The sequence below is a fragment of the Carassius carassius genome, chromosome 10, assembly GCF_963082965.1.
Source record: "Carassius carassius chromosome 10, fCarCar2.1, whole genome shotgun sequence".
NCBI classification, from domain to species: domain Eukaryota; kingdom Metazoa; phylum Chordata; class Actinopteri; order Cypriniformes; family Cyprinidae; genus Carassius; species Carassius carassius.
Window position 1 is genome coordinate 19,244,462 of NC_081764.1, and position 16,208 is coordinate 19,260,669.

The 16,208-nt window shown below is 35.5% G+C and overlaps 1 protein-coding gene across 1 annotated transcript; it reads right to left on the reverse strand.

The window, feature by feature from the left end:
- Positions 1-1,053: 1,053 nt before the first annotated feature.
- Positions 1,054-14,071, reverse strand: LOC132151934 (phosphoinositide 3-kinase regulatory subunit 6-like). Its single transcript, XM_059560487.1, has 20 exons — positions 13,963-14,071; positions 13,720-13,821; positions 13,217-13,306; positions 12,818-12,909; positions 12,254-12,322; positions 11,672-11,804; positions 11,446-11,515; positions 10,487-10,670; positions 9,285-9,429; positions 8,950-9,036; positions 7,508-7,961; positions 6,213-6,312; positions 5,965-6,087; positions 4,004-4,111; positions 3,488-3,590; positions 3,319-3,386; positions 3,001-3,091; positions 2,830-2,882; positions 2,478-2,584; positions 1,054-1,875 (listed from the first exon to the last, which is right to left on the reverse strand). The coding sequence occupies exons 2-20, from the start codon at positions 13,763-13,765 to the stop codon at positions 1,719-1,721; spliced, it is 2,280 nt and encodes a 759-aa protein (XP_059416470.1). The 5' UTR covers positions 13,766-13,821; positions 13,963-14,071; the 3' UTR covers positions 1,054-1,718.
- Between the last annotated feature and the right edge of the window lie 2,137 nt (positions 14,072-16,208).

Sequence of the window (16,208 nt, forward strand, 5' to 3'; positions counted from 1 at the left end):
CCACCATGGCTTCTCCCGCCGTCGATGTTTTTCAAGAGGACTTAATACACTGGATTGGGGAGGTAATACACAGTGCTCTTGAGTCTCCTATGTCTCATGTGTCTCTGCTGGTTCCGTCCAGCTGTGAATCTCCTGTGTCTCCACTGGTTCTTACCAGCTCTGAATCTCCTGTGTCTCTGCTGGTTCCGTCCAGCTGTGAATCTCCTGTGCCTCTGCTTGTTCTGCCCAGCCCTGAATCTCCTGCATCTCCGCTGGTTCTACCCAGCTCCTGTTCTCCTGTGTTCCCTCCCAGCCTCACTCTCCCACCTCCTCTCCTCTCAGCCATATCTCCGCTGGTGCCTTTCAGTCCCTCAGCTCACCCTCAGTCAGCTCCATCTGGGCGCTCTGATCCACCTCGGGACTTCCAGTCTCAAACTCCTTCTAGGAGTGAGGATCCCCAGTCAAGAGGACTTAATATACCTTATTTGAATGGACCTATTTGTACATGCTTTACTCTGATGATCTCCATAACTTTTTTCACTATAATAATGCAGCGGATCCAGCGGTTCTCGTTGCTGAGGAAAATAGTGGCAGCAGTTGCATTGATGTTCCTGACTCCTTGACGACATCTTGTGGTCATCATCAACAACAACAACAACAACAACAATTTTTGTGCGGGTTAGGGACCTTCAAGTTTATTTTATGCTTCATCACCATCACAACCATCATCATCAAAATAAATAAATAAATACAAATTTGCAGTTGTGTGAATAAATCTGGGCCCAAGTTTTTTTTTTTCAGTTTGAAAGTGCATTTATTTAACACAATTATTTACAAAATCAAATCACAATATTTACAAAACCAAAGCTTGAATCATTTGTGTAAAAATAGTGCTGTTGTTGTACACATGTAAATCACATAGACAGTAATAAAAATTAAAATCCTTTATGCTTTTTAATTAATTATATATATATATATATATATATATATATATAATTAATATATGTGTTAATATATATATATATATGTGTGTGTGTGTATATATATATATATATATATATATATATATATAATTATTATTATTATTTTTTTTTTTTTTGATGCTATGAAAACTTATTATGGAAGGTCCCAAATGTAAACATGTATAGTGGGATAATAATAAAAGCATAAAACAAAGAATGTATCAAAGAAGTGCAAATCATTAAGGTAATGTCAGTTTTTTCTGAAACACTTGGTCATATGGCATGTATTTTATGTCATACAGACATACTAATCACTGTACATTATTCCTGCATTATACTGTAATAAACAGCTACTCAGTTTTTCTGGTGGAAAATCCAGATGAAGTACTGCAAAATCTGTTGGCAGTGTGTGGAGAATTCTCTCCTTAACATGCACTAAAAGTGCACATATTAAAGAACAGGTTGATTGTTAAAGCAGAAAACAAGTTCAAGTAAATTCTAAGTCTTTGAGAAGCTCAATACCATAACTGTATTAGTGTTAGTAAGTTAGTTGCGTTAACATTACATTTCTTCCTAGATGATCATCTTGTGATTCACAGATAAATGTATTTATTGCAGTAAAACATGCTTGTGAAGTGTCTTTGCTGATCAACTGATCACACTGTGACACTACTGCATAATGCATTATTTAAAAAACAATACACATAACATACTGCAAAAGTCCAGAACTGGCCTTTATATTGACAGCAAGCATCATCCATCCAGATCCTTGATGGTTTAGTCGATTATTCCAGCAAAAGTGTTAATGGCCAGAGTCAGTCCTGTGCTCATGTATTTACTCAGTCCAGCATCACTGTCACCTCCTGCCATGAACTTTGACTTTAAGGATTTTTGAACATAATATCCAGGGTCTCGACATGGAGCAACCTCAATGCTGTGTTAGAAAATATAATACAATGCAAAGAAATTATTTTTTTCAACCAGTATTATTTCTAATCAGTATCACTCTAAGAAAAAGGTGTTATTTATTCTAAGGGTTATTAAAGGTGTTAATTATATCTTAATTATTCTTTAAATCAAGTAAATCTTGGCTTCAAATTGTTTAAGAATGCACAACTATTCAGGCAGTATAGATTTTTTTTTCTTCTTGTGTATATATATATATCTATATTACAAATCAATGCTGTTCTTTTGAACAGTGAAAATAATAAGAAATGTTAATTGAGCACCAAATATATTATAACGATTTCTGCAGGATCATATGACACTGAAGACTGGAGTAACGGCTGCTTACAATTCAGCTTTGCCATCAAAAGAATAAAGGAATATATAGTTATAGTTATTTTTACTACTACTGTACTCTACTACTGTTTTCACTGTATTTCTGATCTAATAAATGCAGCCTTGGTGAGCATATGAGACCTCATTCAAAAATACTAAACAATCTTACCGAGCCCACACTTTTGAATGGTAGAGTAGATAATGATCTTCTTAATTAAAAGTTAACATGAGAGAAAAAACTCCTTGATTTCTCACCTCTCAACATTCATAAATGTTCTCCGAAAGTCTTTGTCCAAACGCACTGTGAAAGGTGATCTGTCTGGTGTCTTCAATTTAAAATTGCATGTTCTGATCTTTGTCTCCTAAAGAAAAAAAATAAAAGAAAAGAAAAAATAAACAGCATAAATATCTTAACTTAATCAGATATAAGTTGTATTTACTTCTTATGACAGCCAAGCTCAAAATACTTCACAGTTAAACATAAACAACATTAAACCAGAAAGTTAAAAAATCATACATACATTATCTATCTATCTAAAAGAATGCAAGAAAGAAAGAAAGAAAAGAAAGGTATGTTGTTTTCTCAGTTTGGCCTAGTCAGACCTACCATGAAACTCTTTGCCTTTGTGTCATTGAAAGTGACCATGAGACAGTTGAGATCTACAAAGTGGGAAGTAAAACACTAATATATTTAAAATTGTTCAGGTTAAAGGTATTGTTAATCTAAATTAATTTAAACGAAAAGAAATACCTTTTTATTCATATAATTTAACTTTACCTTCAGTTTTGTTTTGTGGTATTGCTGAAATCTGAGCACCTGTGGTTCTGAGTGAGAACCCTCTCTCAAACTCCCTGTTGCTTAGCGACACCTAAAAGGAATGTGAAGGGCCATAAGAGGTCAACGATGATTTTCTGGTCACCAAATTTTTAATTCCAGAAAAAAAAAAAAAACACAGAATGTTTCTTTGTGACTAAAGAATGTCACTGACCGGAAAACCGACCAATCAGCAACACCAGTCATTTTGTATGTGACTATTGTACATAAAAGTACTGTATAAATACTCTAATAACAAAAGACAGCAGAAGTGATACTCACTTTTAAGTAGCTAAACGAGATCAGTGACCCACACAGCTCGGCAGGCATCTTCCTCTGTTTAAAAGTGTCTAAGTGAAGAATTTGGGCTGTAAATATTGGCTGAATGAACTGCTGGCATAAATAAAATGTGTCACTGGCTGTTCTTATCACAAATTTTGATAATGAATACCTTTGTGTGTAGCTTGGGCCATTCTGTACTCTGGAAAATCCACTTCCAGGTCTGTGACAAAAACTTCTTCCAAGGCTTCTTTGGACTTGTCAGAAAAGTAAATCTGGAAAAATAGAACAGAGCATAAAAACAAGAGCAGTCTGTTTTTATTTCAGAAAGGTGTTTTGTAGATCTTTTAACAGCTTAATAAGCAACTAAATAACTTGACCTTATTAGCTTGACCTGTAGCTCAATATGGAGTATCAGTATGCTTTTACATCTTTTATGTTTGTTTTGTATATTATATAGTTATTGCAAACTTCAGAGTAACTAGCTAACTAACTAACAACAACAACAAAAGGTTTCTTCTACATGTAAACATACTTTTTTAAAACATACTGATTAAAGTACACCTGAATCTCATGCCATCAGCTGAAAAATAAATAAATAATAATAATAATAATAATAATTGTATAATAATATGTATATATACTGTATATTACTGTATATTACTGTATAAGTGTCATTCATTCTCACCTTAACATAGTAAATGTTGAAGTACACCGGCTGCTGTCCCATGCGCACATAGTATGAGATAATGTCAGCTATGAAAAGGTCAGATTCTTGTGATTTGCCAGTACTGGACTGGAAGATTAAAAATAAGACAAGGCAGAACAATTTTATGTTAATTATAGGTCCTACTGACATCATTCATTGGGAGTGATGACTCTCGAATGTGCACTTGTTCTTCAAATCTTAAAAGCATACATTTTAAAACATCAACTTGCAGATAATATACATTAAGAAATAAAAGGCCACTTAAGTGTACTTAAAGAGAGTGCACCTTCATGACTATGTTTAGTAGCACACTTCAATACAATTTTAAAAAGTGCACTTTGAAATTAAGTCAAAAAGATCATCATTACAAATGTGTAATTACAAATTTGAGTACAAACCCAATTTCTGAAAAGATGGGACGTTTTGCCGAAATGCCATAAAATCAAGAAAAAATGTTATTCTGTCAGGAGAACTATCGTCAAAGATAATTGACAATTTGATGGTATGGTTCTGTTCTGGGCAAGAACTCAAAGAAGATCAGCAATAATCCCCTTAGAGTAAACAGAACAGAACCAACATAAATGTTATGCAGATGTCATTAATATAGATGTCATATCCCTATTGGTAGATGTAGATCAGCTGAAAGTCAGCTGATGTGAGCTTGACTAACGTGACCTGCCAGAACGCTACGCTTGATTTTGTTCATTCTCTTTAAACTCTGTTTAATTTACCAAAGTGCATAGAAAAAAAATTCCAATATTTCACTGCCCAGCTTAATTTTATTTTGTAGCTATAAACAAATTTTGATTTTGATGGCTGCAACACACAGTCCAAAAATGTTGGGACAGAGGCATGTTTAACACTGTGTGACATCAACTTTCCTTTTCATTACAATGTTTAATTGTTTGGGAATTGAGGATACCAGTTGTTAACGTTCTGCAAGCAAAATTTTTGTCTAATCTCATTTGATACTAGACATCAGATGCTCAGTAGTCCATGGTTGTCATTGTCTGATTCTCCTTTTCATGATTGGTCAGACATTTTCCATCTGAGACGGAACTGATCTGCAGGCAGGCAATTCTAGCACATTAACTCTGTGTAGCACATGTAGAATGAGATCTGGCAATGTCTTGATCTAATAACCATGGACTTCTCATGAAAGACATCACCTTGATAGCAGCATGTCTCTGTACAATTCCAATATACACTTCACACATACGCCAGCAACCATGTCGTTTACTCTGCTGCACCCATATACCAGATATGTGCTTTTATATCTATCGCTGATGAAAATCTGGATGGTCCTGAGAAATCAGGACTGAGAAATAGGACTGAGAAATAAGACTGAGAAATTGATGTCCATTTTTTCCAGAAACAAGTTGAAATGTGGACTCATCTGAACACAGCATCTATTTTAATGTTTAGTGATTTAATATACATTTAAATTATGAAACATTTTCATTTAATTGCAATTAAGATGCAATTAAGTAATTGAAAATATTACATTAAGTTTGCACTTTTATTCTTTTGAAGTATAATATTTCTGTAATGTGTACTCTTAAGTATTTTAAAAGTATGTTAAAGTATACTTGTTTTTCACTAGGGGATATCTGTATACTGTATATGCCATGAGCATATGGATTAAACATTTATTCACAAACATCTTAATATATAAAGCAATAAACAGGCTAAGAAATTTGGTGAAAAAAATGAATGTGTAAGCCAAAATGGCAAGAGGAACATGTTTTTCACAATGAACAGTTACTAACTTTGCATATACACAAGGAAATTATTGAGAGAGAGAGAGGAAAAAAAAAAGAAACCTGAAAGAGAAACCTTCAAACTTCCTCATTCCATACTGACTGACATAATCTGCTAAGAACACATTCCCACACTACTTACCCAAGTATGGCTAATAAGATAAATATCTTTTGACATACCGTTCTTGCAAGATCAGGAATCATCTGGCCAAGACTACAGACATTGCATCCATACCATGGATCCACCATTCCAAGATAAGAGCCCAGAGAACAGGTGTTACTGCTTGTAGAGGGCACATTCTCCTAAAACAGATATTGTGTAAGATCATGCATTTTCTTTTTTAAATGAACACAACGCATAAGTATTTACCACAGTACACTTGCTGAAGTTACCATATAAAGGGAAGGAAATGGTCTACCCTTTTTACCTTTACAGGAGAGGCTGTAGATGGCTGGCGAGCAACAGGGATGTAATACATCTGTAGGTTGACTTTCATAGTAAGAAACCGTCTTCTGGCTTCTCGTTTCCTGTAAAGCAAGGCCAAAACATTGCAATCGAAACTTAATTCAATCAGAGCAGAACCTTAAGCACAGTGGTCTGAAAGCATTTATTGATCTGCTTTTCTTAGAATAAGGAAACATACAAAAAAACGTGCTTATTACAGAGAATTAAGAGTATTCTTCTACAGACATACATGAACTGAAATGACTGAAAAGAGAATCCTTATTAAGTGGACTAAATCTTTTATTATAATTTCTTAGAAGAGAAACCCCTAAATTACTCTTATTAAAATAAAAAAAAGTCATTTGGTAAAGCCAATAAAATCATGTGGTGCAGAAAGCATGCAAAAAAGTATAAACAAGAAAACAATATAAAAAGAACCCTAATGACTGTGTCATATTCAATAATTCTATTACAATATCAGATAATTTAATGTTAATGTGATATGTTAAGGTTATAAAATGTCATGAGATGCAACTTCCTAAAATGTAATGACCTTTCTGAATTAATAATTAAGAATATTGGTAATATACAGTACAGACCAAAAGTTTGGACACATCTTCTCATTCAAAGAGTTTTCTTTATTTTCATGACTATGAAAATTGTAGAGTCACACTGAAGGCATCAAGGGCTATTTGATCAAGAAGGAGAGTGATGGGGTGCTGTGCCAGATGACTTGGCCTCCACAGTCACCGGACCTGAACCCAATCGAGATGGTTTAGGGGTGAGCTGGACCGCAGACAGAAGGCAAAAGGGCCAACAAGTGCTAAACATCTCTCGGGGAACTCCTTCAAGACTGTTGGAAGACCATTTCAGATGACTACCTCTTGAAGCTCATCAAGAGAATGCCAAGAGTGTGCAAAGCAGTAATCAAAGCAAAAGGTGGCTACTTTGAAGAACCTAGAATATGACATATTTTCAGTTGTTTCACACTTTTTTGTTATGTATATAATTCCATATATAATTCCACATTAATTCATGGTTTTGATGCCTTGTGTGAATCTACAATTTTCATAGTCATGAAAATAAAGAAAACTTTTTGAATGAGAATGTGTGTCCAAACTTTTGGTCTGTACTGTACATCTTTTAATGTATTCAATCTTTCAGTAATAAATAGTATGTTATTACTTTTTACTTGATGGTTACACCAGATCATAGACACTCTCATTTGTCTTTGAGTCAGTTAATAACAAATATCACAGATGACATAATGTCTCATACCTTAACCAGTAGCATGCCCTGGCTAGCCTCCCCACTGCCCGGTCATCTCCCATCACCACTATTTTAGCAGTGTAGTCCCGTTCTTCCCTGGGCAAGCTGTTACTACTATTTCCTGCTCTCCTCTGCAGTGTGCCACTGCTGCTAGCTGTGCCCGACTCCTCCAGTACATCTTGCATCAAAGCCATGCTGTCTGTGACCGATGGCTTCACCTTTATTCCTCCACGCCGTGAGAGCCGCCCACTGGTAATTTCAGGCTTTAAGGTTCTTCCTCCAGTAAATTCCACGTCACAAGCCTCAGTTCCCTGAATGTCACGCTCTATACCACTGTCTGTCGATATGACCGAGTGCCGTGGCATGTCTGAGTTGAGGTCTGTGGGGAGGTCAGACATATAGAACTCCTCCGAACTGCTTTCACTAAATGATCCGGAACGGATGAATTTGGCCAGTTCTCTCCCTGTGACAGAGAGGATGAAAAGATATGTTGTATTTCAGTGAATAACCTCATCATAGTAACTCTCTTGATTTTAGATGAACTCATGTAAGATCTATTTCTATGTGATCTAACACTGAAAAATCCATTAAATGCTGTAATCTAATGTCTCACTTTTGATTTGAATAAAAGGCACTTTGTAAATGTCGAAGTTACTATAATAAGCACTTTTTATGTTTCCTGAAAGAAGAATATATATTTATTTATTTATTATTATTAATATTATTATTATTTTATTTTTTTTTACTGTGTAGTAATTTTACTAGTATCTTCTTTAGTATATTAGAATGGATCTCAACAATGTCATAAATTATGCTCAGATTCACCATATACCATAGTCTTCAATCATTCAATCAGTGCATTCAATGCAATCAGTAAATCATTGTCAAAGGCTTTAACAGTAGTTTATATGCACACTAACAAATAAAGCAAATCAGTAGCTGGGACAAAAGCATGGAGAATTAAGGACACTCGATTTCACTGTTGGCGCAGTGACTCAAGTACGAATCTACCTTTTTCCAGTATCAAACTTATCCTTTTTCTCCATCTCATATCAGCTTGTTTATATTAATTTAAAGAGAAGAACATATTCAAAAAATGCTAAAAGAAGCACTAACAGGTATTTAATAATGGGAATAAAGTGTTTAACAGGCGTTTAATAGGCCTATAAGTCCTTCCAGGGCCTGTGAAGACACCTAGGTTAGTATAGGGTGGGCTTTTAGGGATAGGGACAAGAAGTGAAACATTCATTTATTATTTGAATAAATAAACACTAAGTAGGTTGATATTATTGAATACTGTTTTATGATGTACTACAATACAATGACGTGCAAATAATTTATGACACTTTTTGCATTAAGCTTAAATAGCATCTAATTAACACTGTTATCTTGCAACGCTATTATTACAAGTAGCCCCTGCCAAAATATTTTAGCAAATGAATCCCACTTACAGAGCTCCTCCTCATCCCACCACAGATGGAAACTCATCTCCGGATTGGGAAGCGGAACATCGCACAGGGAGCCGCTGGACAATAGACCTGAAACCCAAAACTGTCACAATCACACCACAAACAAATCCTGCTGCCTGATCCGGCTACACAAGTTGAATATCAAAAGTGGAGGAAAAAAAAATCTAGGTCTTTTATTAAAGAAATAAAGTTATTTTGGTACAGATGGATTTGCTCAAGAGTGTTTGTTTATGAGATAGTATAGATAAGAATATAAACACCATGCAAAATAGAATAGAATAGAATAGAATAGAATAGAATAGTTTTGTAGTGCATACCTTTCTTGGTGTCACGGAGGATCTGTAAGTATAACTCTTGTAGTTTCTGTCTGATCTGCCCCCGATCACCTCTGTTGCCGTCTGTGCTTTGGTCCACTGTTGCAAGCACTTCATTAAAGTACGACTCCACGTCCTGGTCCGAGTCCTGACATATGCACAGACAAATAATCAGACACACAAACATCTACACAGAAAGCCACATGAAATCACACATGCAGATGCACACACAAACATACAGCCCTAATTCAGGCAGACACATATGGGATGTCCTGTGGATGTCCTGTCCTTGTCCTGTTGCTTTGAGTTTTCTGAAAATAAACTTCAGACAGTTGACGTGTGGACAGAGACAGAGAGATGCTGACCTGCAATAAATACTCGCCCTTTGTCTCCATCATTGTTTAGTCTCAAAACTAAAGTTATAGAATAGCCTCATTAGACAGTTATACACAGGTTAAATATAAGTACAGGTCATTTCTCATTCATTTAAAATAATTAATCCCTTTCTCTTGCATAAACTTTTCAGCAGAGGGACAGTTTTACTAGGTAAGAGCAAAATGACATGTTGCACTATGTCCCAGGGCTCATTTCTGATTTACAGTTGGTTGCTGATTTGAATATTTCACTCTTGACCTATACTTATAGAAACCTGTGATAAATGATGCTGCCTAGAAACACCAATTCTGAGACATAATACAAAAATAATAAGACCTAAACTACCATTCAAAAATTTGGGGCCGGTATGCATTTTATTGTTCGATTGTCTCTTATGCCCACCTTATGCATTTTGATGAATAATAGTAAAAACACCAATGTTCTGAATTTTTTATTACAGTTTTAAAAAGCTGTTTTCTAATTTAATATATTTTAAACTATAATTTATTCCTGTGATGGTAAAGCTAAATTCAGCATTATAACAGCTGAAAAAAATAGTGCATCATTGCATTCTTCTAAATAAAACTTTTTTTTTTTTTTTTTTTTTTGATCCCAAACTTCTTCAGTTGCACCTAAATTATTTTATTTTGTTTGTTTTACCAGATTTGCACAACAAACAATGAAAAAAGGTGCATCATAAAGTTTAAACTCTGTATGCATTATTTACTTCTGTTGAACACAAAAGGAGATAACAGTCAGTTTCAGGATTTGCTAGTGAACTCATTGGTTATGCTAGTCCAAAACTAGCTTTTCTAGATAACATTACTGACCTGCAATGCATCACTGAGAGAGGGCCCGTGACAATCCTCTCCCAGTACCGCCTGAAGACTGTGCTGCACTAAACAGCGCATCAAGCTCAACGGGTTCTGGAACATTCCTTGAGCTTCAATGTCAGCCTTCAGAACAGTGCTGAGAGACTCTGAAAATACTGCAGGATCCGCAAACACAAACACCCTGAACACAGCACACACAGAACACAGCCATCAAAAACTCACAATTATTCACAGAGAGAGAGAGAGAAAACACTGATCTGATTCACTTTTAACTGGGCTGACATGAGGTTTAGTTGATAAAGCTTCCTGCTGACTTTAGCAGCCATATCAACCTTAAAATGTAGACTGGAAGCAATTCATTACCAGTTCAAAACAATCAAAACATATTGATAACGGGCTTCTATATTTGGACGCACAACATATTAAAAAGGTTGATTTCAGAAATAATTACTGTGGTTTTCCCCATCTACTCCTATGTTAAGTTGTGCTGCAGTAGAAAAGGGCACACCTAGACTAACTAAACAAATTAGTTTTGGTTTTTTTCATAAATAACCCTGTCAACAATGTCTTCCTGGTTCCCTTCTATAATTATAGCTTTAGATAAATAGAAAATCCCCATTGTAAAGTATTCCAAAACTGCAAAATCTGGTAGTACAGGTTCAGCAATTCCTAAGCAAATGCTACAGTAATATAAACAGCACTTTAAAAAGAAACATTAGGGTCCTGATTGCTCCAAAAACACAAACGGCACTAGACCTTTTGTATAAATAATCATCTTCACATACAATAGGTGTCCTAGTAGAGAAATCACAGGTGTGTAGTGCATATTTATTTATACAGACATGCTCCACTAATGTTTGACAACCAGAAAATGTGTTATTGGTATTTTTTAAACATTTTTAAATAAGACTTAATTGTACACAACTTTCTGAGATCACAGTGACACACTGACTCACCTCTCCTGCTGAGGGTAGTGTTCATTTTTCAGATTTTGTTCTGATATTATCCTTTTCTGATACAAAAGGCCTATGAGAAAAAAAACAAACAAAAACAATGCAGAGTCAAAGCAGTACAAAGCAGACTCACGACTATCATGTTTTCTTGGCTTCAAGCCAATAGAAATCTAAAACCAGGAGAGATGCTTGTCATGTTTATTTTGAGGAAAGTAACAAGGAATCAAACCTGGAGCAAATCGTTCTGCTTTCATTTGGCCAGCGTAACTAAGACCCACAGTGCAGTACGGCTGAGGCAGAGTCAACAACCTCTTGCAGAAGTCATAAACTCTTTTATAGAGGTAATCGGGTATGTATACAGTCTGCAAAGAAACACAAGGATGTCATGCAGGATGTTAGTGACTTCTACTGTTTTTGTTTATCATACAAAGGGTCCTGGGTTCAGATTTAAATTTCTAAAAATTGTGTTGTATGGCAAAGAGCAGCTTAGAAGATGACAACATTTTCATTTTAAAACAAATGTTGCAGAAAATGCAAACTGATTGAACTGACCAACATTTTTCTGGAAATTATACTTCTCTGTGTATACAAGTGAACAAACCCCCAGACTCCTCCTCCTCTCCAAGATATGTTAACCAAGCGAATGTGGCAATGTCTAAAACAGTGCTTTTCAACTGGTTGCTCTGTTCGGATATATTTTGCTAAATACATTACCACCTGATGAAATGTCTGGATCCTGAGTCTCATCACTAGACTAAAAGTAAAATTAAGGAAAGTTCACAAGTGTAAGAGCAGCCCTCCTTTCTCTTACCTGCATGACAGCATAGATGAGTGTATTTAGCAGAGGAATGAGATGTTCCTTGCAGTCAGTTCTTTCGGCCTATGTATGAAAAGGAGGAAAATCATGTTTATTATCTTTCTATCCATTATTCGCTAATTCATATAAATCTTTCTATAAAACCTCATAGCCTATCTTTGTCCTTTTCGTATTGAAATTATGTTAATCATCATTAATTGTGAGTTAATTAACTGTTATTAAATATTCCATTATAATTAACAGTTTTAACCACTTGAGCTGTTATTTTGATTTTTTGAGAATTAGGCATATGCAATATTGGACCCACCGGTGGGTCCCCAGAGTTGATGTGGTTAACTGTAGTAAATTAACTCTTTTTATATTGACAGTAGCGACAGATAATCATCTGCAGTTTTTCAGGCGAGTACCTTTAAGTAACGTTGTCATAATAAACACTAGGCTTTTAAAAACAGTAAAAGCATTTGGGTCACACTAACTGAACATGCTATTTTTGTCAATCACCGAAATGAGTAATGTTTTATTTTTATTAGCATTATGCCATAGAAACTAGTGACTCACTCTTTCTAGTTCCTTGATGGCCACCCTCACCAAAGCCAGACTCTTGAGAGAATTGCCCTGCACTTTCTTATGTAACGTCCATCTCAGCATCCCTGCAGAATGAACAGAAATGAACAGCTTTTATATCCACCAAACTAGAATATGTAGGCAACCAATTTTGTGCATTGATATAGCTACTTGAAATTGACATCTACTTGTTTACATGCCCTTTATATGTAAGATCAACAAATGGCATAATGATTATATTGCAGATCGTGGTTCTTAAAGAAACCATGTCTTTTATAGCCTGCCTTTTTCTTTACATAGCATGCAAGGAGATTAACTGTATCTGGGTTTGGCCTTCAGGTGTACAGTATGTGTGTTACTTTGTTGTGTGTAATCTGTAGGTGTGAGTCATACCTTTGTTGACAACTGGTTGCTCAGTGTCCACTTCTCTTATAATGGTTAGCAGGCAACGGTAGATTTCCGATTCAACGACAGCATATTCAGCTTTTTAAAAGAGAAGCCAACAACATAGCATTTGAATGCTGCTATAAATCAATTAATATGTGTGTGATACTCTATCATTCAAAAGTTTAGGGTCAGATAGAAAATACTGTTGTCATTAAAGTCACTGAAGATGCAAGTAATGGCTGCTGAAAATTCGGCTTTGCCATCACTGGAATAAATTACACTTTAAAATGTATTAAAATATAAATCAGTTATTTAAAATTGTAATAATATTTCACAATATGTTTGACAGCCTTGGCGAGCATAAGAGATTTCTTATAAAAAAAATGATTGGCACTGTAAATTTTAAAAGTATCAAATGGATAATCAAATGTTAAAATAGTGATTTGTCAAAAAGCACCTTTTGTTATTTATAATTTACCAGAAGTTTCTACAAAAGGTGTAACTCTCACCTGACTCCATAACATTAATACTGCTAGAATTTATCCAGGATGCCATACTGTGGCTTGGTCCTTACATAATGAGTTTAGCGGAAATAATCATCACTGTGACCTCTGACAAAAAGACGAAAAAAAAAGAGAAAGATACAGGACATTGTTACATAAAAATCAAGAGAAAATAAAAAGACACGACTTTGCATTTACAATTTACTAAAGAACATTCAGAAAAGATTAATTCTGTGATCATTTACTTACTCTCATGCTGTTCCATTTCTTTATCTTACAGAACACCATATAACAAAACTTGTGGAACATTCGGGTCCAAACAACATTGGTAATAAATTTCACTGAAGAAAAAAAAAAAATGCACAGAAACATTATTTCAAAATAAATTATTTTGTGTTCCACAGAAGAAAGAAATTCAAATGGGTTGGGAAAGACATTTAAACGTTTTTCTGAAATATCCCTTTAATCTGCTGGTCACATTAATCTGACTCGCTCTTCTATTTTCTTCTTCATGATGCTGAAACTTAATCTCACTTAAATTGCATACAGTATGTTGAGCTTAGAAAACACAGAAGATAATATCAAGTTATTTGGGGCATGGTTATGTGCACTCATGACACTTTTACCCACTACTGATTTCACAAGAAAACCGATATGGTTTATAACTGACCAGCGACACAATGCAACTAACTGCTCCGTTGCTAAGACACTTTTAAGTCACAGAATCTTAGTAACAGAATCTACTTTTAAGTACAGTAACAGAGTACTTTCAAGAAACTAAAGAGAGGAAGGAGAAAAGGAGAGCAAAAAAACAATACCACAAAAATCCAAAAAAGCCAGAACGAGGGCGAAAAACTGCAAACCAGAGAAGTGAAACAAAAGAGACCTTTTCAGTGACCGACATAGCTCGTAATTATACAACTCTCCGATAGTGCTGAACTCAGAATCACATTTCACAGGATACCTCCAGCAAGCTGCAACTGTCTGAATAAAATGTTGAAGTCTAAGAAAAAGAAGTATACTGTCTTACCTTTCGTCCTTGTGAGACTATCAATGGACTACATCATATGGCACATGTATAAAACCTTGTGCTGGCCAAACAGTCAGAGTGAGAGCGGCACACTGTGTTACACTTCCTCTAACTGCTGTGGCTGTTACTGAGGACAACTGCAGCTCTGACTCAAAGCTGAGTGAATGTGAGGGAGGGACAAGGAAGAGAGAGAGAGTTTGACAGAGGCATGACAGAGAGAAGTTTAGCAGGAGGAATGGTGAGAAAGAGACACTGAATGTGTGAAAGAAGTGTGCAGAGTGGACACACTGAAGTGTGAATATGTTTCTTTAACATATCTCTCTAATTCTAAACAAAACCCTGATACAGATTTTGAACGAGTTCAGCATGAGCTTTTTTATCTAGCCAAACAACGTGACTCACACGGATGTGTGGTCTGCATAAGCCTAGTGTTGCAGAACGGCAGAACTAGCATGCAAAGATTAAGCCCCTAATCCTGCACAAAAAGGCTTTCAACAAGTGAAAAGAAACAGGGTCAAGAGCGCTGTATCAGCACCGAAAGCAGCTCGCTGAACCACAGGCTTCCTGTCGCTCACTTGGCCCTCACTCTCAGAGAGACAGTATGACAGGCCTCGACACATATCCTGTCCCAATAAATGTGGGGGTGGACCACACACACAACTGTGATATATTTAGTACCAGTCAAGAGAGAAAACATTATGCTAAGTAACTTTTACGTTCTAACTTTAGGTTCAGTCTTTACTGGGGGTGGGGTGTGTAGCGGGGGGGGGGGGGGGGGGGGGGGATTTTGGGGTGTAAAAACATACAGGCCCAGTTTATAGAAAAGTATTTTTTCTGTAATAATGTTGCTTCATATGGCTTTGGAAAAACTTCCAAATCAATTTTAGGAGTTTACTTGTAATGACTAAAAATGTCATGTGGTGTAACATCAAGTAAACTTAATTTTATATTGTACTTTCTCTCTCAATGTATGTGTACATATTTTAATCGTTTTCTAATCAATATATATATATTTTTTTGTAAAAACTTAATATATAATATTGTTTGTAATATGTCACCACATGAAATATTGCAAGCTGAACTAACCTTTTTTGGTCTTTTGTATCAAGTTCGTGAAGTATGCTACATTTTTTGCACTTTTATCAGCACAGCTTCTAAGTTTGATGGTCTTGACATCTTTATCTAACAGCAGTGTCGCTCTTGTGGTTGATGGATAGGCATGTGAGGTTGCCAGGTCCCTGTAAAATGTCCAACTCAAAGCAGACTCAAAACCCTCCCAAAAGGAATGAAAACTAGCCCAATTTTTCCTCCATCCAATCACTGTTGACAACTACTTATAAAGGGCCCTAAAGTCTTTATTAAAATTTTGCTTATTTTGTTTAAAAATCTTATTTAGATGTAGGCATGTTTACACGTAGAGTGCATATTTAATAAATTAAAATTAAAAAGCTGGCATCATTTACTC